General features: G+C 38.5%; 1 protein-coding gene across 5 annotated transcripts in view; it reads right to left on the reverse strand.

Annotated features, from left to right (window-relative positions):
• The window catches only part of atg7 (autophagy related 7), a 198384-nt gene that overhangs the window by 84267 nt on the left and 89509 nt on the right, over positions 1-24608 (reverse strand). For 3 of the 5 annotated variants that reach the window (XM_062969991.1, XM_062969990.1, XM_062969992.1), the window contains one exon: positions 17880-18002. In XM_062969991.1, coding sequence (XP_062826061.1) covers positions 17880-18002 — 123 coding nt within the window. Of the gene's footprint in view, positions 17051-17879; positions 18003-24608 lie in introns of those variants that run through there. The other 2 variants (XM_062969989.1, XM_062969988.1) reach the window with 1 other exon arrangement.

Raw genomic sequence — 24608 nt, forward strand, 5'->3', positions numbered from 1 at the left:
TATTGTATTGCTTTTAATTGTGCTATGGTATGCTGTTTTCATATTTTATTATATTGTACTGTTCTGGGCGTGGCCCCATGTTAGCCGCCCCAAGTCCCCGTTGGGGAGATGGTGGCGGGGTATAAATAAAGTATTATTATTATTATTATTATTATTATTATTATTATTATTATTATTATTAATAATGAGAGTCTGCTATGATTGACGTATCACAGGACCAATGGGGTCAAGTTTGTTTTGACCGGGACTTTCTTCTCTGTTCCTGTGGAATGCAGAGGAGTGTCTTGAGAAGAGTTGAGCAGTGTACTGTGTGTGCGTGAGTCGCTTCGGCGAGCACTCATGGAGAGAAGGACTGATTTGCTCTGTTTGTATGTAGAAATGTAAATAAATGTTTATTGCCGTTGGATTTCCAACCGAACCCTCATCTGCTGGAGTGTGTTTGTCCAGTGCTGTTTTTCCACACCGGGAGACAGTCTGGAGGAAGGAGGTGAAGACCGGGTTGGTGAATTTTTGGATTTCACTCTGCTACCCATCATCCCCACTGGCAAGAAAGAGAGAGTGAGTGTGGGTGCTTCAGTGCGGGAGCCAAGCCGGGAAGAAACACACTTGAGCATTTCCCCACATGTCCCTCCCTGCCTCTCTTTCCTTTGAAGCCTTCGCTTGACAAAAAGCCGAGCTGGAAAGAAAGAAAGCGGCGGGGGAAAGAAGGAAGGAAAGCAGGGAATAGGGGCAAGCGCATCGCCGACAGAGTGAATGAGTGCGCTCCCGAGGCTGAAGCCAGAGACGTCCCGCTTCAATCTGTTGAAAGGAGGCATTGGGCGACCAGGGAGGCTGAATCGACAATGTCTAACAATGCAGTTTGAGCTCTGCACAGAGACCATACATAAGAAAGAAAAGAAGGGCCGCACGCTAATTATTATCCCTGGTAAATCCCCTCTTCCTGGCTCCCTCCTTCTCTGCCTTGCTCAGTGTTTTAAATGTAAATAGGCGGGGCCGGGGGCAGAGGAGGCCTCGTAGTCTCTAAGCCTATTATCGACTCAGAAGGGCTCCCAGCCTTCCCTCTCCCTCCCACACAACACAGACACAAGCACAGGCAATCCAATCACAGGGGTTGCTTGGCAAGACTTGATCAAAGAGAGGATGCTGTTGCTTTCCTCTGAGGCTGAGAGAGTGTGACTTACCCAAAGTCACCTAATGGGCTTCCACAGCACAGCAAATAATTTGAACCCAAGTCTCAAGAGCCACTGTTCACTGCTCAAACCACTATACTGCTGTCTTAGGCTTGACATTGGCCCCTTCTACACTGCCATATAAAATCCAGATCATCTGCTTTGAACTCTGCCTCTTCTTTCTTTCTTTCTCTCTCTCTCTTTGGGGACATCTACACTGTAGGATTAATGCAGTTTGACTCCATTTTAACTGCTGTGGCTCAATGCTATGGAATCAAGGGAGCTGTGGTTTGATGAGATCCCAGCACTCTTTGGCAGAAAATAATAATAATAATAATAATAATAATAATAATAATAATAACAAGTTTATTTTATGCAATTCTATCTTTATTTGCAGTCAATTTGTTAATAATAGCCAATGTTTTTGTAGTCAATGTTTTCAATACATTGCAATGTTTGGTGCTAAATTCGTAAATATAGTAATTCCTACATAACATTACAATTTATTGAACTGCTTTTTCTGTCGATTTGTTGTAAAACATGATGTTTTGGTGCTTAATTTGTAAAGTCATAACGTAATTTGATGTTTAATAGGCTTTTCCTTAATTCCTCCTTATTATCTAACGTTTTCGCTTATCCAATGCTTTTATTTTTCAGTGATTGGTTGGGGAGGGGGGAATTCTGTTTGCTTACACTTGAAAATTACCTAGGGCCGGCCCTGGTGATACCTTATCATATGAATCTTGCCTTTTTTTAAAAAAACCCTTTAAAAAAAATACTTCATATCCATGAACTCTTGTATCTTAGAATTTGGTTACTTGGCAGACTGTAGTAATACTTAAATCTTACTTGTTTACCAAAGGGGAAATATTGTTTAATATACTGGGTTTTTTTTTTTAAATCAGCATTTAAAAAAAGTGTGTGTGCGCCCATGTAAATTTTCATTATGGGCCAAATGCATTTCACATATGTGAGAAAAAAAATTGGCACTAACCACATGTGAAATAAACTCTTGGCAGGAAAAGTACAATTGCGTGCCATTTAAAAGATTAGATTCAAGAAAAATGCTTTTGACTTTTCCCAAAGTCTAGAAACTTAACAAAAGAAAAAGAAGAAGAAAGTTTTCAGGTAATACTTTGTGGCAGAATTATGGATATCACCCTGAACGTTTTATTCACTTAACTATAATCATTGAATTATGGAAGATTCAGTGCCAGCTTAACTACAGAGATAGAAAATCATGAAACATAATTCCTGTTGAGAACACATTTAGAAATTGAAGCTTCCCCTTCCCACTTGTCAGTTAAAGCAATGATTTTATTCTCATTAGCAGGAGATATTGTTACACTTTTCCCACTTCCCAGAGCAGTGTGAAACTTCAGGGATACCTCTTACCTGGATTCAGCTTCCTATGGACAGGAAGATCACTGCACATATACAGTACTTCAGATTTATTAACACACTGAATATAGCTAGTGCCAAACATTTGAAGGAGCAGATCTGCTTCCTCGTATCAACCCCTCCCTTTAAAAAAATACCCAAATGACACCTTCCAGATTGTAACTCTTAAATCCTGTTGTGAAGATTTCAAGTTCTGCACGTTTTTAGTTTTTTCCTCCTCCCTTCCTTTCTTGCTGCCCCTTCCTTGTTCTTCAAATGGCAGCAATTGTCTCAAGACTACCTTCACAGGTCTGTTAATAAATCTTTTAGGACACTCTCACTTGCTCCTGGCAGTGAAAAGAAAATAGGATGGAGCCACCTTCTTCAACATGGCTTTCACATCCCAGTCGTTCTCTGTTCCCTTCAACCTTTAATTGCCACTGGGGACAAAAACTTGAGTAATTCTGAAAAATCAGTCTTTCAAATGTCTATAAACTCCAGTACAGTGGGACCTCTACTTAAGAGCATCCCAACTTAAGAGCGTTTTGAGTTGAGAGCTGTCACTCGGCCCAAGTTTTGATTTGATTTAAGAACAGTGTTTTGAGTTAAGAGCTAACGCCAGCATCAGAGGGAAAGAGCACCAGCATCAGAGGGAAAGCTAGTACGAGAGTATAGGGCTTTATGGCTTCAAGGGATCAGCCTCCGTACCTAGTGTTCTTGTCTGCTTTGCGAGACTGCTGTCTGCTTTGCTCTTGTTCGCTTTGAAGAACTTCAGGTTATTTAATTTTGTATGGTTTTTATTCCTGGTATGTTTGGCTTCATGGACAGGGAGAAGGAACAAGCGTGGGAGGGAGGTTGGAATGAGTACAGTATAAAGAAGATGATGCTTCTGCCTCTTCACTTTGTGGTTCTTTGCCACAACCTTGTGCTTCTGCCAATTTAAAGTTGATCTTTCTTTTTTATTGTTCCATGTGAATGTGCAGGTTTTGCCTTGCTACTACACTGGCCAACATACATTTTGTTGCTTCAAATGTGCTTCCTTGCCACAACTTTGTGCTTCTACCATTTTAAAGTTAATCTTTCTTTTTTCATTGTTACATGTGAATGTGCATTTATAAATTATTTGTTATTTATAAAGTACATTTTGTTATTTTAAAACACGTAACAAGAATGGAGAGGAGGGGGCTCGGGGCCCTGGAACAGATAAATTGCATTACAATGCATTTCAATGGGAAATTCATTTTGAGATACAGTAGAATCTTGCTTAACCAACCTTCGCTTGTCCAGCGTTCTGTATTATACAACGCAGTCTGCCTTTTTGTAGTCAATGTTTTCAATACATTGTGATGTTTTGGTGCTAAATTAGTAAATACAGTAATTACTACATAACGCTACAATTTATTGAACTGCTTTTTTCTGTCATTTTTTTTGTAATACATGATGTTTTGGTGCTTAAATTGTAACATCATAATGCAAATTGATGTCTAATAGGCTTTTCCTTAATCCCTCCTTATTATCCAAAATTTTCGCTTATCCAACGTTCTGCCAGCCCATTTATGTTGGATAAGCGAGACTCTACTGTAAGTGTTTTGAGTTAAGAGCTTAGTCTCAGAATGAATTAAACTCTTATGTCAAGGTATCACTGTAATCTAATCCAGCATAGCCAATTGTAATGATTGCTAGGTACTTCAGTTGAACCATATCTAAAGTGCTATGTGATTCATTTATAATACCTGTAAAAAGAGCAAACCGTTAATCAGTATTACTTGAAGATTAGCTCATGAGAGATAGCAGTCAGGTTGCTGCTGCTGCTCAGTCGTTTAGTCGTCTCCAACTCTTCGTGACCTCATGGAACAGTCCACGCCAGAGCTCCCTGTCGGCCGTCCCCGCCCCCTGTTCCTTCAAGGTCAACCCAGTCACTTCAAGGATACCGTCCATCCATCTTGCCCTTGGTCGGTCTCTCTTCCTTTTCCCTTCCATTTTCCCCAGCATCATGATCTTTTCCAAGCTTTCCTGTCTCCTCATGATGTGGCCAAAATACTTCAGCTTTGCCTCTAATATCCTTCCCTCCAGTGAGCAGCCGGGCATTATTTCCTGGAGGATGGACTGGTTGGACCTTTTTGTGGTCCAAGGCACTCTCAGGATTTTCCTCCAGCACCAGAGTTCAAAAGCGTATATCATCCTTCTCTCAGCCTTCCTTAAGGTCCAGCTCTCGCATCCATAGGTTAGTCAGGTAGTAATCCCATAATAATAACCTGTCATTTTACTTTTTTCCCCAATGAGCATGTTTAAGTTTCAACCAGTCTAGAACTTGAGAAACTTAAAGTTGAGCCAATGTAAAAAGAATGAAATTCTGCTGATCTTCATGTAGCAATGGGAACATCTAAAGTAGCTTCTTAATTTCAAGTTCATTTTGATTTATTTGTTGGATTTCTATTTTGCCTTTCTGCCAAATTATTTCTAACCCACCCCAAAATAACAGAAGTTAACCCAAAATTAAAGTCAGTTAAACAATTTTCTTTTTTTACAAAACTGCCTTTTGGAAAAAATGTCACCACTTTCTGGATTTTGCAATGAGACCGATCCTACTTTTTGTGTAACCCTGACATACAGAGTATCTTTTGAACTCATGTTTAAGGATGGAACACATGTACTCATCTACACAGAGACACTGAAAATGTGCAACTCATGACAAGAGACTCTTGGAACACTCCCCAAAGGTAGAGAAGCACAATTGGTTTTAACATAGAGAGTTTAGTGCCTGAACCTCAGCAACATGGAATGGATGAAGGATTGGGGGAAATCCAACCCCAAATAGGGAAACAAGTTGTCCAGGAACACCTGGCCTCTCTAAACGATTCAAGTCCCCAGGGCCAGATCAGCTACATCCAAGAGTATTGAAGGAATTAGTGGAAGTTATTTCAGAACCACTAGCAATTATCTTCGAGAGTTCTTGGAGAACGGGAGAAGTCCCAGCAGATTGGAGGAGGGCGAATGTGGTCCCTATCTTCAAGAAGGGAAAAAAGAACAACCCAAACAATTACCGTCCGGTCAGCCTCACATCGATAGCAGGCAAGATTCTGGAAAAGATCATCAAGGAAGTGGTCTGCGAATACTTAGAAACAAATGCGGTCATTGCTAATAGTCAACACGGATTTACAAAAAACAAGTCATGCCAGACTAATCTGATCTCTTTTTTCGATAGAGTTACGAGTTGGGTCGATACAGGGAATGCTGTGGATGTAGCCTACCTGGATTTCAGTAAGGCCTTCGACAAAGTCCCCCACGACCTTCTGGCAAACAAACTAGTAAAATGTGGGCTAGACAAAACTACGGTTAGGTGGATCTGTAATTGGCTAAGCGAACGAACCCAAAGGGTGCTCACCAATGCGTCGTCTTCATCATGGAAAGAAGTGACAAGTGGAGTGCCGCAGGGCTCCGTCCTGGGCCCGGTTCTGTTCAACATCTTTATTAACGACTTAGACGAAGGGTTAGAAGGCACGATCATCAAGTTTGCAGACGACACAAAACTGGGAGGGATAGCCAACACTCCAGAAGACAGGAGCAGAATTCAAAACGATCTTGACAGACTAGAGAGATGGGCCGAAACTAACAAAATGAAGTTCAACAGGGACAAATGCAGGATACTTCATTTCGGCAGAAAAAATGGAAATCAAAGATACAGAATGGGGGACGCCTGGCTTGACAGCAGTGTGTGCGAAAAAGACCTTGGAGTCCTCGTGAACAACAAGTTAATCATGAGCCAACAATGTGATGCAGCAGCTAAAAAAGCCAACGGGATTCTGGCCTGCATAAATAGGGGTATAGCGTCTAGATCCAGGGAAGTCATGCTCCCCCTCTATTCTGCCTTGGTCAGACCACACCTGGAATACTGCGTCCAATTCTGGGCACCACAGTTGAATGGAGATGTTGACAAGCTGGAAAGCGTCCAGAGGAGGGCAACTAAAATGATTAAGGGTCTGGAGAACAAGCCCTATGAGGAGCGGCTTAAAGAGCTTGGCATGTTTAGCCTGCAGAAGAGAAGGCTGAGAGGAGACATGATAGCCATGTACAAATACGTGAAGGGAAGTCATAGGGAGGAGGGAGCAAGAAAGGAGATTCCACCTGAACATCAGGAAGAACTTCCTCACTGTGAGGGCTGTTCGACAGTGGAACTCTCTTCCCCGGACTGTGGTGGAGGCTCCATCTTTGGAGGCTTTTAAGCAGAGGCTGGATGGCCATCTGTCGGGGGTGCTTTGAATGCGATTTCCTGCTTCTTGGCAGGGGGTTGGACTGGATGGCCCATGAGGTCTCTTCCAACTCTACGATTCTATGATTCTATGAAACTCTGTAAATGGTAATGGTAAATGGAAATGAATGCTGTCTGCTTTCCTGCCTTTCCTGGTCCCTTTGTTACATAACTTCATTTCACTCTTGGGAGGAGCTAGTTAAATATGAAAGTACTTGTGAGAAGAGGAAATATTTTAAAAAATAAAATACAGTCATTACTCTAGATTCAGAACTGATAAAGATTCTTTCCAATAAATGTTGATGATCAGCCAGTTATCTGTAGGGAGTAAGTTAGAAGTAACAGTACAGCATAACCTCCCATTGTGCACACAACCAAGGAAAATGGGATAATAGTTCAAACAGGTTCAGCAGTTATCTTTTTCCATAGAAACCAAGTCCTCAAATGGAAAAGAATAAAAAGTGAGATACATACATCTATGCACCTCACTTTTTATTCTTTTTTATTGTTTTCACTACCAAGTGCTGGCATCAAGTCAGACATATGGTTTCATTTTGTATGCAATTCAGACTGTAGTTATTTTTATGAACATCTTGCAGATTATTTGCTATAGATTCACAGTTTAAGCGAGTGTTGGATAAGTAAGACTCTGCTGTAATTACTACATAGCATTACTACGCATTACTACCTAATTTGATGTTCAATCGGCTTTTCCTGAATCCCTTCTTATTATCCAACATATTCACTTATCCTGTCGGCTTGTTTATGTTGGATAAGTGAGACTCTACTGTATATTGATAATCTTATATTATCTTCTTAGAAATGGATTATATGAGGCCCCTTCTTCACAGCTGTATAAAATGCACACTGAAGTGGATTATATGGCAGTGTGGAGTCAAGATAATCCACTGCAAAGCAGATAATATAAGATTATAAATGGGTTATATATATATAGCTGTGTGGAAGGGCCTTGAGTTTACACTGCCATATAATCCAGTGCAAATTAGATAATCTGTGGAAGAGGCCTAAATCTAAGTCTGCCTGTCCCCTGGGCTGAGTTGGTTGCTAGGAGACCAAGTGGGCAGAGATTAGTCCTCTAACTGGCAGCAATTGGATAAAAACAATTATTCCTTTCCCTCTAATTAGGACTTTATTTTTCTTTTCTTTTTGTTGTATCAACCTAGAGGGGTGGATGATGGGTTGTGTTGTCAAATTTCGAGGTTGGCGGGCCTGTAGTTTTGTTGTTTTGTTGATCGCCGTGATGCCATCACTCATTTATATATATAGATAGTAATTACAATATAACATTACTGCATATTGAACAACTATTTCTTGTAAAATTTGTTGTATAACATGATGTTTTGGTGCTTAATTTGTAAAATCATAAACTAATTTGATGTTTAATAGGCTTTTCTTTAATCCCTCCTTATTATCCAAGATATTCGCTTATCCAAGCTTCTGCCGGCCCGTTTAGCTTGGATAAGTGAGAGTCTACTGTACTAGGTAACTAGAAGATGATAACAGGAACCTTCAAAACAGGCAAGTTTACTGACAAATCACAAAGATGTACTTTCAAAAGAAAGAGAGGCAGGAAACTATGTTTGTTTCAATTCCTTCCATTTTTAGATACAGTAAACATGTTTTAGAAACTTCTAGCATCAACTGAAGATCTATTTATTTAACCCATTGAAACTATGGTGCTGATTTTATTATGTTTTACTGCAGTTGTAACTCTTGGAACTTTGGAACTATTTTGTAGTGACAAAAGGGAAACACATTTTATTAATAAATACAATAAATTCCCATGGTTAGGTATTTCATAGAATCATAGAATCATAGAATAGTAGAGTTGGAAGAGACCTCATGGGCCATCCAGTCCAACCCCCTGCCAAGAAGCAGGAAATCGCTTTCAAAGCACCCCCGACAGATGGCCATCCAGCCTCTGTTTAAAAGCCTCCAAAGAAGGAGCCTCCACCACAATCCGGGGAAGAGAGTTCCACTGCCGAACAGCCCTCACTGTGAGGAAGTTCTTCCTAATGTTCAGGTAGAATCTCCTTTCCTGTAGTTTGAAGCCATTGTTCCACGTCCTAGTCTCCAGGGCAGCAGAAAACAAGCTTGCTCCCTCCTCCCTATGACTTCCCCTCACATATTTGTACATGGCTATCATGTCTCCTCTCAGCCTTCTCTTCTGCAGGCTAAACATGCCCAGTTCTTTAAGCCTCTCCTCATAGGGCTTGTTCACCAGACCTTTGATCATTTTAGTTGCCCTCCTCTGGACGCTTTCCAGCTTGTCAACATCTCCCTTCAACTGTGGTGCCCAGAATTGGACGCAGTATTCCAGGTGTGGTCTGACCAAGGCAGAATAGAGGGGGATCATGACTTCCCTGGATCTAGACGCTATACCCCTATTTATGCAGGCCAGAATCCCGTTGGCTTTCTTAGCAGCCGCATCACATTGCTGGTTCATGTTTAACTTGTTGTCCACAAGGACTCCAAGATCTTTTTCACATGTACTGCTGTCTAGCCAGGTGTCCCCCATTCTGTATCTTTGCATTCCATTTTTTCTGCCGAAGTGAAGTATCTTGCATTTGTCCCTGTTGAACTTCATTTTGTTAGTTTCGACCCATCTCTCTATTCTGTCAAGATCGTTTTGAATTCTGCTCCTTTCTTCTGGAGTGTTGGCTATCCCTCCCAGTTTGGTGTCGTCTGCAAACTTGATGATCGTGCCTTCTAACCCTTCGTCTAAGTCATTAATAAAGATGTTGAACAGAACCGGGCCCAGGACAGAACCCTGCGGCACTCCACTCGTGACTTCTTTCCCCTTCTTGTGCCATTCCTCCCCGGTTCTGAAAACAGTAACCATTGTGTAACTGGAAGAAGATGGGAGGGGTACATGGACACTAATAACATGGAATGAGAAAACTATAAAATGACTGTTTACAAGTCTTACAAGCCAGAGAACTAATTGCAGGAAAGCCACTTCATGCTGTTATCAGACCCTTGCTCTTGCCTTGTTTTATTTCTCCTCTTCAGGTCTTTATTAAAAACACAGGTCACATTCACAAATGCCCCACAGAATGATACTCATTTCATTCCCCATGTGACTTGTGTTCAGCACGGCTGCCTGGCTGTGTTCCATTTGGCTTCCAGCTAGACACTGTCTGCCATGGTTCTGGGCTGGCTCCGTCTTTGTCTTTTTTGTTCCCAACAGTGTTTTCTACAGTCTCATTTTATTTCAGTTCGATAGTCTTCCAAAAGAATTGCTCAACATAGCTTTACTAACCACAGACTGCCTGGGCTGTCCTCAGAGGCTCAAGCACAGGCTGAATAGGCTAATTTCTCCCACTGCAATAATCTGAGGAATAAGCACAAACGTGTGGTCATCTCTCTGAAATATCTCAGTCTATTGGAAACTCTGCCTCTTTGGACAGGTTTTTTCCCCTGGTAAATCTGAAATGTGGATATTTATATAGTCTACTTTAGATGGTCATCCTTATTCCAAAATTACATGTTATGAGTAAATTGTGGCTTGTATCAACTGCTCAGAGTTTCCTTGCTTCATCCCTCTTCACTGGCTATTGCTTGCAATGGGTAAGAAAACTTTAAATCCAAAGATGTTCCATGATGCAATATCTATCTTTAGAAGAAGCCATGTTTTCCTTGTGTAACATGTAACTTTATTGTTCAGTCTCTCTTTCTATTGTCCAAAAGAAAGTATCAACAAAATATAAAGAATAAGATCAATTACTAATGCTTTGCTCTGTGTGAGCATTTTCTAGCCATTGTTATTTTTGATATGAAATTGCAAATATTATCATAACGACATGAAAATCAATCAGGAAATACACACATCTTGTCACAGTTTGGAGTCATAGAGATAACATTGCAGAACAATACAGGATAGTATTGTTTGTATCTGTTAGATCAATCTGTCAAATCTATCATACTATACAATAACTAGCAAAGCTTTTGTTAACATAAAAAAGAGAATTGTTGATTGTATTGCTGTTATTTAGGACAGATTTTTATCCTCTATATAACAAAGAGCTGAATATTGCGTACTTTTCTGTACTGCATATAATAATCTAATGTAAGGCATGACGTACATTTCCTGACTCACATTATTGCTTATCATTGATGGGAATACGAGATGTTACTGAGAGAACTTGACAAAGTAATGCTGTTTTCAACAGAAGAGTCATGGCTTAAACTGATGCTGTCCTAACCAGAACAGTGATAAGTCCCATATGACCAACTCAAATCTAATTTAACATCAGCAAACTGCTACCTAGAAAAGTCAACGATTCAGTGAGGAACTGAGTTTATGCCCATTGTACTTTGCATGCAAACACATTTACAATTAAAAAGAAATATATGCCAAGTGTATAGAACTTTCAGTGGACTGTTTTGATGCCTAATTCCAATGGTTCTCGCAGCATCTTTTGAAGACAACTTCCCCAATATACTTTAACATGAAACTACATTTAATGTTATATGGGAAGAATTTGCAAAAATCAGCCTCTTAAATATGTTCTTTCATTGTAGCTCTTACGTATAGGCAGTCAGCAAGTTATAAACATCTGACTTACTACATAAACTCCTAGTTAAGAACAGGGGTGAGAACAGGAAGTGAGAGAAAACTACCTCTCAGAAGGGAAATTCATTCTTGAAAGACTTATCATGGGGAAAAGGTGTCTCCACAGAAGCATTCTCACCAATCCTTGTTTCCACAAGAAGCCCATTTTTTTTCAAAATCCAATTATCACAGGGTCAGGAAGTGAGGCGAAATCTTCTGAACAAAGGGGACTTTTTCTGAACAGGGGCACAGACAGGAAAACAAACACCACTGAGGTGTTGACTCTTACCTATGCTATCCAAACCTAAATAAACAATACATAATTTTGGCTGAAGTTACACTTAAAAATGTACCCATGCTGACTTACATACAAATTCAACTTAAAGAACAAACTTATAGAACCTACCTTGTTTGTAACTTGGGGACTGCCTAAAGTCCCAAATCTACTGCTTCAGAGATCTTTCCCAGCAGATTTGGAAAAGCACAAAGACTACTAAGCCAAAGAGAATTCATTCCACCAGCAAAAGTTGTTCCGTCAGAAAATGAGCACAATTTGCTGTCTCCTATGAACACTCAAATTCCTGAATATACTGTAGTAGGGTGACATGTATACAAATAGTATAAATGTTGAGAATAAAAACACTATTTAAGGGTTTACAAGTTGAAGAGAGTCCTAAAAAGCTTAAAGAACATTAAATTGTATACATAAAGAAAGAAGTAACTTCATTAGCATTGAAAATGTAAGTTTACAAGATGCAGACTTGCCTCAAGAAATTCACAGCAACTTTGGGTAAAGCAACAACACTACGTGTTTATTGAAATCTACATCTGGAAGTAATTTGTATAACTACAAGTAAGTTTTTTTCTTCCAATTCCAAAGACCTATAGGGGCTTATATACAGGAAAAGTGTTCATTTGTATGTGGACATGCTGTGTTATAATTTATGTTCCTAATTATAGCAAAAAGTTTATCTGCATGTCGTAATATCCTATTCTTCACACAAGAATAGCAGAAAATGCCCCCTATTTATTATTAACTGCAATGGGGAATTTTGTAACATAAAAAGTAGAACAACAATTTATATTGAATAACTCAATTTTAGCATTTGAATATGATATTATAAATAAACCTCATTTTTCAAACAAATAAAACATGTGATTATTTTTGGGAGGGGGGGCAGCGAGGTCATCAGGATACAAATCCCAAACCCTTCAAGCAACATGGTCACTGGTTATGTTATTGACAAATTCTATGGGATTATAATCCAGAAAAGCAACTTTTCCTGTCTTTATATTCAGGAGGGTTAAAAATTATAAAACCTAGATGGTGTTCTGTTCATTATTCTACAGACAATCTGCATTGACTGCAATTCACTGACTATGAACACATGCTAGCAACTGTTTCTGGCATCTGGGGACAGCACCACAGCTGCCATTTACAGAGACAGATGACTTTGGGGACCACTATTTTTCAACACAAACAGGCTCCACAGAATGATTTTCCAGCCAAGATTTAACCCACTAGATGTTTTGGGGAATGGTGGTAGAATTGAAGGGAATCCAGAAGATGCATCAAACCACTTTCATGCCACAGCTATTATTATTATTATGAACCCATCACAATGCATTGTAAGCTTAATTTTTTGAGTAAAACTATTTTCTCTATATATGCAACCTTACTTAGAATTAATCATAATGCAAGAAGCAGGTACTGTTTACTTTTTGCAACAAAAAACCTACTCCCAATAGAACTATATTCTTAAGAAATTCCTCAGTTACATTAATTCAATTATGACTTTGTTGTTGCAACTTATGTTTCAATATCCTTACAAGATACTTGTGATTACTTTGCTGTTTTATATCTTGTGAGACATATGGTTATGTGTCTTGGATACAAGTGATCTGGGAGGAAACACAATTAACAGCACTGCATGGTGGTTTGAGATTGTATAAAGTATTTTAGATTCTACATATCCACTTGTTTATTTCAAAAGAGCCAATTTCCTGGAAATGAGCCCACAACATACATAACGCCTATATTTAAAAAAATAAGCAACTTTTGAATGTAGTTGTTACATCTCAACTACGGGACATAAAAGTTAGCATTCTTTTGACTTCGTATTCAATTATCTTAAATAGTTCAGTATGCTCCAAAATTTCTACAGTCCTTTCCCTACCTCATCATCTGCAGCTACTGAGAACAATTCTAAATGAAGGAAAGAAAGGAATGGTTGGGCAAAAAAGGATCACAATGCAGTAAGCATGAAGTTCTAAGTACCTTCATGTTCAAAAGCCTATAGGAAGGAGATAATCTTTAGATGATGTGCCTCTCTCTTGTAAAAAATAAGCTACTGAAACTATTTTGGTCAAATGGTTAGGCAGTTCATTTCATCTGCCTTCCTCCATTCATGAGGGATATCTTTAAATAAAAGATCTTAAGAAAAAACAATTTCATGGGAGATCAGAATAGTTATGGGGAATGTTCATTTTTTGCTCCACCTTCACAGCAGGTTTTGGTCTAGATGTATGTGTGTTTAATATTATCAAATGTGTTGTCTTATTCATTGGCTTTTAAGATAATGAAACTGATTGTTGCAAAGCATTTAGTTCTCTCCCACACATCTGGGGAGAACAATTGGTTGATGTTTAAAACCAGACCCATTTTTTCCCTCAGGGAAGGTAACATTTCTTACACAACAAGCCTTGTAGCTTAACATTCAGTTATTGAGTCATAAGACAGAGGAAAACAACTGTGGTTACCCATATTTTGAGAAGAAAAATTGCACTCTAATAATGGCTCTCTGGATATAACTCCAAACCAATTTCCTGTAACAAAAATGTCAGACTTCAACATGAATGCTAATGAAACTACTTTTTCGAAATCAGACTGAAATACTGAAGCTTCCATGTGACAGTACCATTATACGTCTGATAATAAAATAGAAAAATACACCTAAGTCATTTATGGCTGGTTTTACCACCAGGCATCATTTGGCATCTGACAAAGTATCAGCACTTGAATGAGCGACCATAGGTTTGCTATGATTTGAAGGTATACAATACTACAAATTGTACATACAACAGATAACAAAGAGCAGAGGTGTCAAACTCATTTTCACTAAGGGCTCCATCAGCCTTCAAAGGGTCGGTTATAATTGTAAGAATGTATAAATGTAACTATGTTGCCCTAGAACTGAAAGTCTCACGAGCCACATAAAATCACGTAGTGGTCCAGATTTGGCCTGTGGGCCTTGCATTTGACATATTTGACATAGAGACTAGTTTTGATAAAACCTCAACTCTTTGGGTGCTTAAATCCAACAACAGAACATCTGCCAGAGCCATACCTTCCTCTATCATACTCCAATGTATATGCTTTGATCAGTTTCTTATGTCAAATTAAAAGTCAACCAAAGTCAAGCTGAAAAGTTAATTACCCATAAATAATCCAGAGAGAGAAAGGCAACGGGAGGATTAGCTGTAGATTTGCAAAACATATATGCTGAATTTTCATTTCCCAAAATCTGGTGACCTTAAGAGATCAGGGATGTGCCTGCAAGTTCCTATGATGAGCTGTGCAAGCAGTCACTTGTCCATTGAGCTGAGATGAAGAAATATTTCATCAAGGTAAGCAGTCTGTCAAGCCATAAAATTAATTTTGGGCACTTTCCTGAAAGTGTAAGAATAATCACTGATCCAAAAAAAATCACTTATCCAGACAATGCAAAACGCCTCAGTATCCTAATGACAGAAAAATTTTGGCACCAGCTACTGTAACCACATAAATAGAGGGAGAAAACGTGGAGACAGTGACAGACTTTGTATTTCTAGGCGCAAAGATCACTGCAGATGCAGACTGCAGCCAGGAAATCAGAAGACATCTACTTCTTGGGAGGAGAGCAATGGCCAACCTTGACAAAATAGTGAAGAGCAGAGACATCATACTGGCAACGAAGGTCCGCATAGTCAAAGCAATGGTATTCCCCATAGTAACCTATGGATGCGAGAGCTGGACCATAAGGAAGGCCGAGCGAAGGAAGATAGATGCTTTTGAACTCTGGTGCTGGAGGAAAATCCTGAGAGTGCCTTGGACCGCAAGAAGATCCAACTAGTCCATCCTCCAGGAAATAATACCCGGCTGCTCACTGGAGGGAAGGATATTAGAAGCAAAGCTGAAGTATTTTGGCCACATCATGAGGAGACAGGAAAGCTTGGAGAAGATCACGATGCTGGGGAAAATGGAAGGAAAAAGGAAGAGAGGCCGACCAAGGGCGAGATGGATGGACGGTATCCTTGAAGTGACTGGGCTGACCTTGAAGGAACTGGGGGCGGGGACAGCCGATAGGGAGCTCTGGCGTGGACTGGTCCATGAGGTTACGAAGAGTAGGAGATGACTGAACGAGTGAGACGGCGACGATATAAATATAGCCTTCTATAACCACAGATTCCGTATCTATAGATTTAGGCATCCATGGCATGAAAATATTAAATAAAGTAAACATTCCAAAAATGTTTGCCATTTTATATAAGGGACACTGTTTTAGTACACCATTGTATCTAATGGCATGGGCATCCATATATTCTGATGCCTAAGGAGGGTCTTAGAACCAAACTTCAGAAGCTACCAAGACCTTGTTGTAGTATTCTTCTACATATGAAAAGCCCACAAACACTTCCCAGTACTTTTCAATGCTGTGTTTTTAAGACACTCATAGAACAATTTAAGACCCTGTATTACATGTATGCCTTATGTCTAATATATCATATTAAAGTTTTTGTCAAAAGTTTGTAGGTTATTTTGAAGATTCTGTTTGATTTTATGGGGTTCTTTTCTCATGAAGGAAGACTGCCAAATTGAAAAAAGAGCCACAATATTTGAAGAAGTTAGAATAAAATTAGTCTTCTCATTGGTGCTTGGGCAGGACATCTACACAATTGTTCTACATAATGATGCAAAGTAAATTCAAGATGTACTTATGTTTATTAATAAATAAAATATTTTCATTCAAAAGATGCCCTTCTGTCTCTCTTGGGTACTGGCTACTTACTAAAATGTGTTTTAAACAGATTCGGTGAGATAAATGATAAACAAGTGAAAATAATTCTGAAATTGTTTCCCTGCCTGCACATACTTTGCCCATAAGCTCTTGTGAAAGATTAAAATTACTATTAAAAAGGTTATTAAAACAGCACAAGCCACTCTAATGCAATAAAGATGCAGCATTACCATCCCACAAAATATTTAAGGTGAAATGAACTCTTCCTACCTACTATGCATTGAGTGAGAAAAGGGGATAAGGTGATCAAGAACAGGGGATGGTGGGGAACCAGAAAACTTGTTCACTTCAAACATCAATAAACTACATGCATGAGTTATCTGTACATATATACTATTAGATGCATAACCATTGAGGAAAAGAATGCAGTACTAAAGAATTGATATGGAAATTATTGATGTGTTCATCTTTATGACAGTCCTAAAGTACAAAACTGAGATAATCTGCCACAACTGAGATAGAGAGTTATCAAAAAAGTTCAAATGTTCAAATGTAGTGTAAAATATTAATCTAAATTGTCAATTGCAAAGAAAAGGGGGAAATTAATTTGCATTTTAATTTGATGAATACAGCAGTCATCCTTAAACATTGTGTAGCAATTACAATGAAAGGTAGTTGCCTATAAGAATGACAGCAAAAGGAAAATCATTAGCAAGCTGATTGTTCTTAGACACTTATATGTTCTCTGTAAACAGAGCTTGGCTTGTCATTTCATTTCAGAACTAACAGTATGAAACAGTATGGGTAGATCTCTATGTGTGCACACATGCATGCATTTTTTACACATTCTGATATATTGACACATAGACTCATGTATAAGCCTAGGAATTTTAGACAAAAAAAAATCAATCCTCCAAAACTGGACCAATTTATCCACAGGTCTTAGACTCTTATCTAAGCTCTTAAAGCAGTGGTACTCAACCTGGGGTCCCCAGATATTTTTGGCCTACAACTCCCAGAAATCCCAGCCAGTTTACCAGCTGCTAGGATTTCTGGGAGTTGAAGGCCAAAAACATCTGGGGACCCACAGGTTGAGAACCACTGCCTTAAAGGAACCATCTCCTTCTCTCATTCGATTAGTCCATCCTCAAAGACACAAAAAGAAGCACCACTTTTTCTACTCTAGTCACCATAGTGTTGCATAGTGTTTTTTGAATGCCTGGGAGAGGAAACAGCAGCAGCCTGGGGCATTGTTGGTTTAACCTCTCCATGGAATTACACTCAACTTATTCATGGTCATATCAATCCAGGTTGATATATACAGAAATATATACAGTAAGCAAGAATGGTCACAAATTATTGAATAATTTTCCATCTGGGTGCACTTTATTTAGAAGGTGAGTTAGTACTAGTCTTAACAATAAGCTATTCCTATGTAAGCAAATCTGAATGAAGATATAAACATCTTCAACTTGATCTGTTTTGTATTCAGCCTTTGAAACACCTACCTCAGCAGCTTGGGTCTCCTGGTGCAACAGAGTCAGACCTGTGAGATCTTCCAAGAAGGAATGGGAGGAATTAAAAACCTTTGCTAGGAAGTTGAAGCCTTCTCTTTCATATTGCTCAAGAACCTGCAAAATCAAAAAGAGCAATAAAATGTGTTGTTGTTGTTTTTTAATATTCCAGGATGAGAGTCATCAAAACACTTCTTTGCATTATAGAAGTAAGAGTGTGACAAATAAGTAGCATTTTACTTTATCTTTATATGTAATAAATATTTTTTTCAGGAATAGATAGATATACAGCACATGAATTGCTAATACTAACATAATTGTTTACACATGTGAAATTCAGAAGTGTCTTTTGCAACCAGTTTTTCCCCAGACTGCAGTTTTATAAAACAAGTATTAGTTTGGTTAATCTCTGAATGAGGTAATTCCAGGGATTGATTTATCACAGTACTCCAGTTAAAACAAACACACAATTTTGATCTCGGCTTATGTACAGTTACACACATTGGGATTTGGTTCTCTTTGTGGTAATTCATTTAAAGTTTTTTTTTTAAAAAAATCATTCTTTGAATAGTCATTTCTTATGTTTATGATTTATTCAAGAGTGTTTAACAGATCAGCTAGCTGCTATCAAAGAACAAGGAGAAATCTCTCCCATTTACAACTACAGTACTAGTAAAATCTGATATAAAACAGGTTAATATACACTCATGCACTTCATGCTGGAATAATTATGAATTGTTTCTAGTTAATCACACTATCCAGGTTAAGGTGTCCAGGAACCTATTCTGTAGCACTAACTAGCTCATTAAAAGTAAGCTTTCAAGAAACATGAATGGCAAGGAAGAGAATCAACAAACCGTAAAAGTCCAGCAAATATGTGACATGTTTTGAGCTGTGTATCAGGACAGATAATACCATGAAAAAATATTATACGTAGGAAACCTTAATTTTCAAAACAAAATGAAGGCTAAGTGATATTGGCAGAAGGCGTGGAACACATGGAAATGGTAATAAGTTGCTTTTTGGTCTTGTATAGATTACTACTAATAAGCATATACACATTTTAAAACGTTTGAAAAATATTTCTGATATACTCTTGTAACATTATGTTGTACATACTGCTCAGGAAAATATTTCTATAATCACAGCATTTGGTATTCTAAGAAACTATATAACAGCCAAACTTGTTATGCAACACATGTTTCCGCTGTCCTTTTATAAAATCGTACTTAGGACAGTCCACATGATAAAGTGCTATATTCAAATTTGCAACTCTAGCGCTTTTCCCCACTTATCATTTTAATTAAAAATGCTATTTGTATATTTTGTGGATAGCATTACAAAAATGCATACTAAGAGATGCCAGAGTTTGCCTATAGATATTATTACTACTACTACTACTACTACTATTATTATTATTATTATTATTATTATTATTATTATTATTATTATTATTAACAACAACAACAACATGTTTACTGCCTTTCCTCATAGCTCAAAGTGGGTACAACATAGTTAAGACTCAAGGACAAGTATGTATCTTGAACATTACTCTGAAATCCCCCAAGTTTCAAGGAAATGATTAATTTTAAATGTGGTTTGAACATACCCAGTTTTTTCTTGTTCACTGATCCTAGTATTCTACTATCACTGGTTGAATGCCACATATAATCCATCCTGTTTTATTTCATGTCTTCTTTCTCTGACATTTGAACTGCCTTGCTTTATATGTCCTGAAACTGCATATTTGCTCAGAGAGAGAAATCTGTATTGTTCTCAGCCCAGAATATGTATGTTGGACATTTATTTGGAAATGGAGGAACTTCTGCATATAATTCCTTTAACTATGTTTTTCTGAATTAATCCACAACATGAAATGCAGCTCCTTTGGAAGTCTAATCTCAAAATTCAAGGGTTTATTATTTCAGAGTCTCAGACAACCTAAATTACAAATAGATTCATAGAATCATAGAATAATAGAGTTGAAAAAGACCATATGGGACATCTAGTCCAACCCCCTGCCATACAGGAAAAGCACAATCAAATATCCCTGAAAGATTGCCATCCAGCCTCTGTTTAAAGGTTTCCAGCACATTCCAAGGCAGAGAATTTCACTGTTGAACAGCTCGTATGGTCAGGAAGTTCTTTCCTGTAATTTGAACCCAATGCTCCGTGTCCTAGTTTTAAGGGCAGCAGAACACAAGCCTGCTTCCTCTTCCTTATGACAACTTTTCCCATATTTATACATGGCTATCATGAGGTCTAAGCAAAGCAGAATACAAGGGCACAATGACTTCTGTCTATCTAGACACTATACTCCTTTTGATGCAGCTCAAAATCCCATTGGCTTTTTTCTTACACTTATAAGCATTTGCTATGAAAGCTGGACTGTACCTCTGTATTGTGTACCACCCCATTTGCCCATACTTTCCCTCATACACCCCTTTGTAGCTAAATTCAGCTGAATGCTGTCAAAAAGGAGTATATTCAGAGAACTTTATAATATATTTATACTAGATTATTAAAAGCTGCACAATATAAACAATGTTCACTTGACCTACTTTTGCACTTAAAAGACAAGCTGTGCTTAAACAGAACTGATGGGTGTTACAGCTCAGAACATCTGCCCTAGAGTCTCAGACACAACTTCAATTAATTGGGATTATGGAGGACTAGCAAACAAATAGGTATTTGCTGAAGTTACATGTTGGCTCTCATCAGGCATTCCAGTTAACATTTTAAATTTAAATAGATATCATTTCAAAAATCTTTGTATATTGCTATTATTAGTCTCAATCTCTACATTAAATACTCCAAAATATTAATAATAATTTAATTTGGATGTAGTCTTCTACTTGTACAGTTCTCAAAATGAAAAACATTCATAGACTATGTGACTCATAATGAGCACACACCAGTGTTCATGCATACAATGACACTAATTATATGAATTTGAAACCCTAGCAGTGTTAGAAACTCTGGGTGGCTTCAGGCAAGTCCTAATTTTCATTATTTTCTAAGGTGTTTAGAAGAATGAAAAAGATTTCAGAAAAGATGTTTGATACTTTTAGAGTGCTTTGTAAATAACTCTATTTATTTATTTATTTATTTATTTCGTGTCAAAAGCATTGTACAACAAATACATTTCAAATAATGGGGAAAAAAGAAAAAAGAAAAAAAAAGAAATCACAAGCAACTAAATAGTTTTGGACCAAAAGCGGGCAACAGCAACCGCATTGTCTGTAGCTTTAAACAACTCCTCCTCCGTACATGAGGCAGGGCATTGTGGGCAAGCATACATGTGCTGAGTTGTTTGTTCAGCTCCACAGTCACACAAGGTGGAGGATTCCTCCAGGTAGTGCCACCTTGCCAAGTTGTCTTTTGATCTGCCCACTCCACTTCTGAGTCTGTTCAGGGACTTCCAAGTTGCCCATTCTTGGTTTGCCCCAGGAGGAAGACCCTCTTGGGGGGCCATCCAGTTAGAATTGCCAGGTTTAGCTTCCCAGAGAGACACCCTTGCTGCTGCTGGAGGAACATCAAGAGGAGTGGTGGTTCTCATGAAGCCCTTCCTTGATTTGAGTCTGGTGGGAGGAGGGTGATAGCCATGCAGTGGGTGGCTTTCACAATGTTCGACCTTTTTTCTCTCACCGTTAGCAGCAACTTCCCGTCGCACGTCAGGAGGGGCAATGCCAGCTAACTTGTAGAGTTTATCAACAGGTGTAGGTTTAAGGCATCCCGTGATGATTCTGCATGTTTCATTCAGTGCTATGTCCACCTGCTTTGCATGGGCAGACTTGTGCCAAACAGGACAGGCATACTCTGCAGTTGAGAAAGACAAGGCCAGGGCTGATGTTCTTATTACTTGTGGGTCTGCTCCCCATGCGCTGCCAGTCAGTTTCCGCAGGATGTTATTGCGTGCAGCTACTTTGGGCTTGGTGTTCATGCAGTGTTTCCTATATGTTAGTGTTCGGTCTAAGGTGACACCAAGGTATTTAGGATGGAAACAGTGTTCGAGCTCTTGGCCTTCCCAAGTAACTTTCAGTTTCCTGTTGGCTTCGTGGTTACGTAGGTGGAAAGCACACACTTGTGTCTTGGAAGGATTAGGCTTCAGGTGGTTCTCCTTGTAGTAGCTGGAGAGATCTTTCAAGGCATTGGTGAGTTGCTTTTCAACTGTTTCAAAATCTTTTGCTTGTGTTGTAAGGCCAAGGTCATCAGCATATATAAAGCTCTTTGTGAGTGGTGGTTGTGGCTGATCGTTCGTGAAGATATTAAATAAGGTTGGTGTAAGAACGCTGCCTTGGGGTAAACCATTCTTTTACCTCCTCCATCTGCTTTTCTGGCCCTGAAACTCCACATAGAAGCTGCGGTTTTCTAAGAGGGTCTGGACAGTTTTTGTAAAGTCAAAGTCCCGGGTGATATGGTAGACTTTATGCAGCATTTTTCTATGTTGCACAGTGTCATAGGCTGCCGTAAGGTCCACAAAGACTGTTCCCGTAATGCAGCCTTTCTCATAGCCTTCCTCGATATGTTCAGTCAGATGAAGAATTTGACCTGTACAGTTTTTCCCTGGTCTGAAACCTGCTTGATGTGCAATAAGCTTGGGTTCGATAACAGGTCCCAGTCGATTTAATAGCATCCTCTCATAGACTTTATATAGATGACATAAGAGGGAGATTGGTCAGTAGTTCCTGGCATTGGAGGCATCTTTACCAGGTTTTAAGATGGCAATTATCTTAGTTTTCCTCCATGCTCTGGGAATCTGTTTGTGTGCCAGGCATTGATTGTAGAATTTCAAAAGCCAGTTTTCAGCTTTGGACTCTATTAATGAAGTAACATTATATGCAGCAATAGACATAACTTCGATTCGTGCTTGTTTTGCTCTACATCCCACATATTTGGTTTTTTTTAAAAAAAATCAGTCCATGGTACCTGCGGAACCTTCCTTCAGCACTACATTTCAAACACTGGTAAGTTGGTTTTCTTTTGGTTTGTTTTTTTCACTGACTATGTTTCAAAACCACACAAATAAATCAAGAAATATTATGGCATGAATGACTGACTTGGGTTTTTAACGATACCACTACTACCAATACGGAAACACTTTACGATTATTACTGGTAACTGATTTGTACCATTGTTTTAAAACAATGACAGAAAATACAATTTAAAATATTTTGGATTAATTTGTGTTATGAAGGACTCTCAAAAAGTATACTGATCAACTTTTAAAATCTGAATTTTATGAAATCTTTCTATTGCCATTTCAGTCTAATTTATCAAATTAAAAAGAACCACCAGGACCACTTCTCAAAAGACATTATCTAAGACATAATACTAAGTGCAAAGTAATCATTTCAAAGGGGAAAAAAGAAATTAACAAAACACAAAAATATTTTAGAGGATATGAGGAATCAAGGGGAAATTTGAAACAAGAAGAGGGATAACCAACAAGGGAGATATCATCAGAAATGAACAGAGAGGTAATGGAAGCAATACAATGAGAAAGCAAATACAGGCAGTCCCTAAGTTCTGTATGTTTGTTCTTAAATAAAATTTGTAAGTAAGTTGAAACAGGTACCTTTTTAAGTGTAACTCCAACTAAATATTAGCTTAGGGAAGGGTTAACACCGTGTGGTGTTTGTTTTGCTGTCTGTGCCCAAGTTCAGTCGATTTAATCTTACTTTCTTTCCCTGTGATAATTGTGTTTTGAAAAAAATGGGCTTAGTGTGGAAACAAGGATTGTTGAGAAATCTTCAGTGGAAACCCCTTTTCCCCATGATAACTCTTTCAAGAGTGAATTTCCATTCCAAGGGCTTGATTTCTCTCACTTCCTGTTGTCTCACCCTATTCTTAACTATGAGTCAGGCATGTAGCCCCCGAAATTCTCAAGGTGGTCCACGAGAAGGCCTTACTAGTACATGGCACGGTGGTGTCCTTGTCCGCGCCTGGGCCATCGGCGCACACTCTTTCCTTTTCAGTGCCCCTTTTGACTGTGTTAGCTACTCTACCAGTAACAGCATGCAGTGTGGAAAGATCGTTTTCAACCATGAAGAGAGTGAAAAGTGTATCTAGAAGTTTAATGACAGACCACAGACTTAGTGGACTAGCAATGATTTCCATTCATCGGGACATCACTATCAAACTAGAAAAAGTAATTGACAAAATGGACAGGGAAAAGAAAAGAAGACTGTTGCTGTAAAGCAAAAAATAAGTCAAAAAGTATTCTAAACATTTTGTTAATGAAAGTAAATAAATAACATTTGTTATTTAAACTGTTATGTTTATTCATATCATGATCTGATCACCATGCTCAATATATCCCATATGCATGGGGGTATTGGGATAATGATACAAAAGGTTTATTAGGGTAGATCCTCTCTCACTCAGACTCAGCCCCCGCCCCCTCGAATCAAAATCCTGGCTACGGGCCTGCTATGAGTTGTTTGTAAATTGGATGTTTGTAACTTGGGGGCTGCCTGTATGTGTGTGTGTGTGTGTGTGTGTGTGTGTGTGTATACACACACACACACATATATATATATATACACATACATACATACACATTTCTTTAAGAAAGAACCTTTTAGCAAGGAACATATCATTTAATAATAATAATAATAATAATAATCCAGCATATCTATCTTGTTTGCTGTGTCATACAATAATAATAACAATAATAATAATTTTATTCTTATATCACACCCCATCTCCCCAAAGGGACTC

This window comes from Anolis carolinensis, chromosome 2, assembly GCF_035594765.1.
Source record: "Anolis carolinensis isolate JA03-04 chromosome 2, rAnoCar3.1.pri, whole genome shotgun sequence".
Taxonomy (NCBI): domain Eukaryota; kingdom Metazoa; phylum Chordata; class Lepidosauria; order Squamata; family Dactyloidae; genus Anolis; species Anolis carolinensis.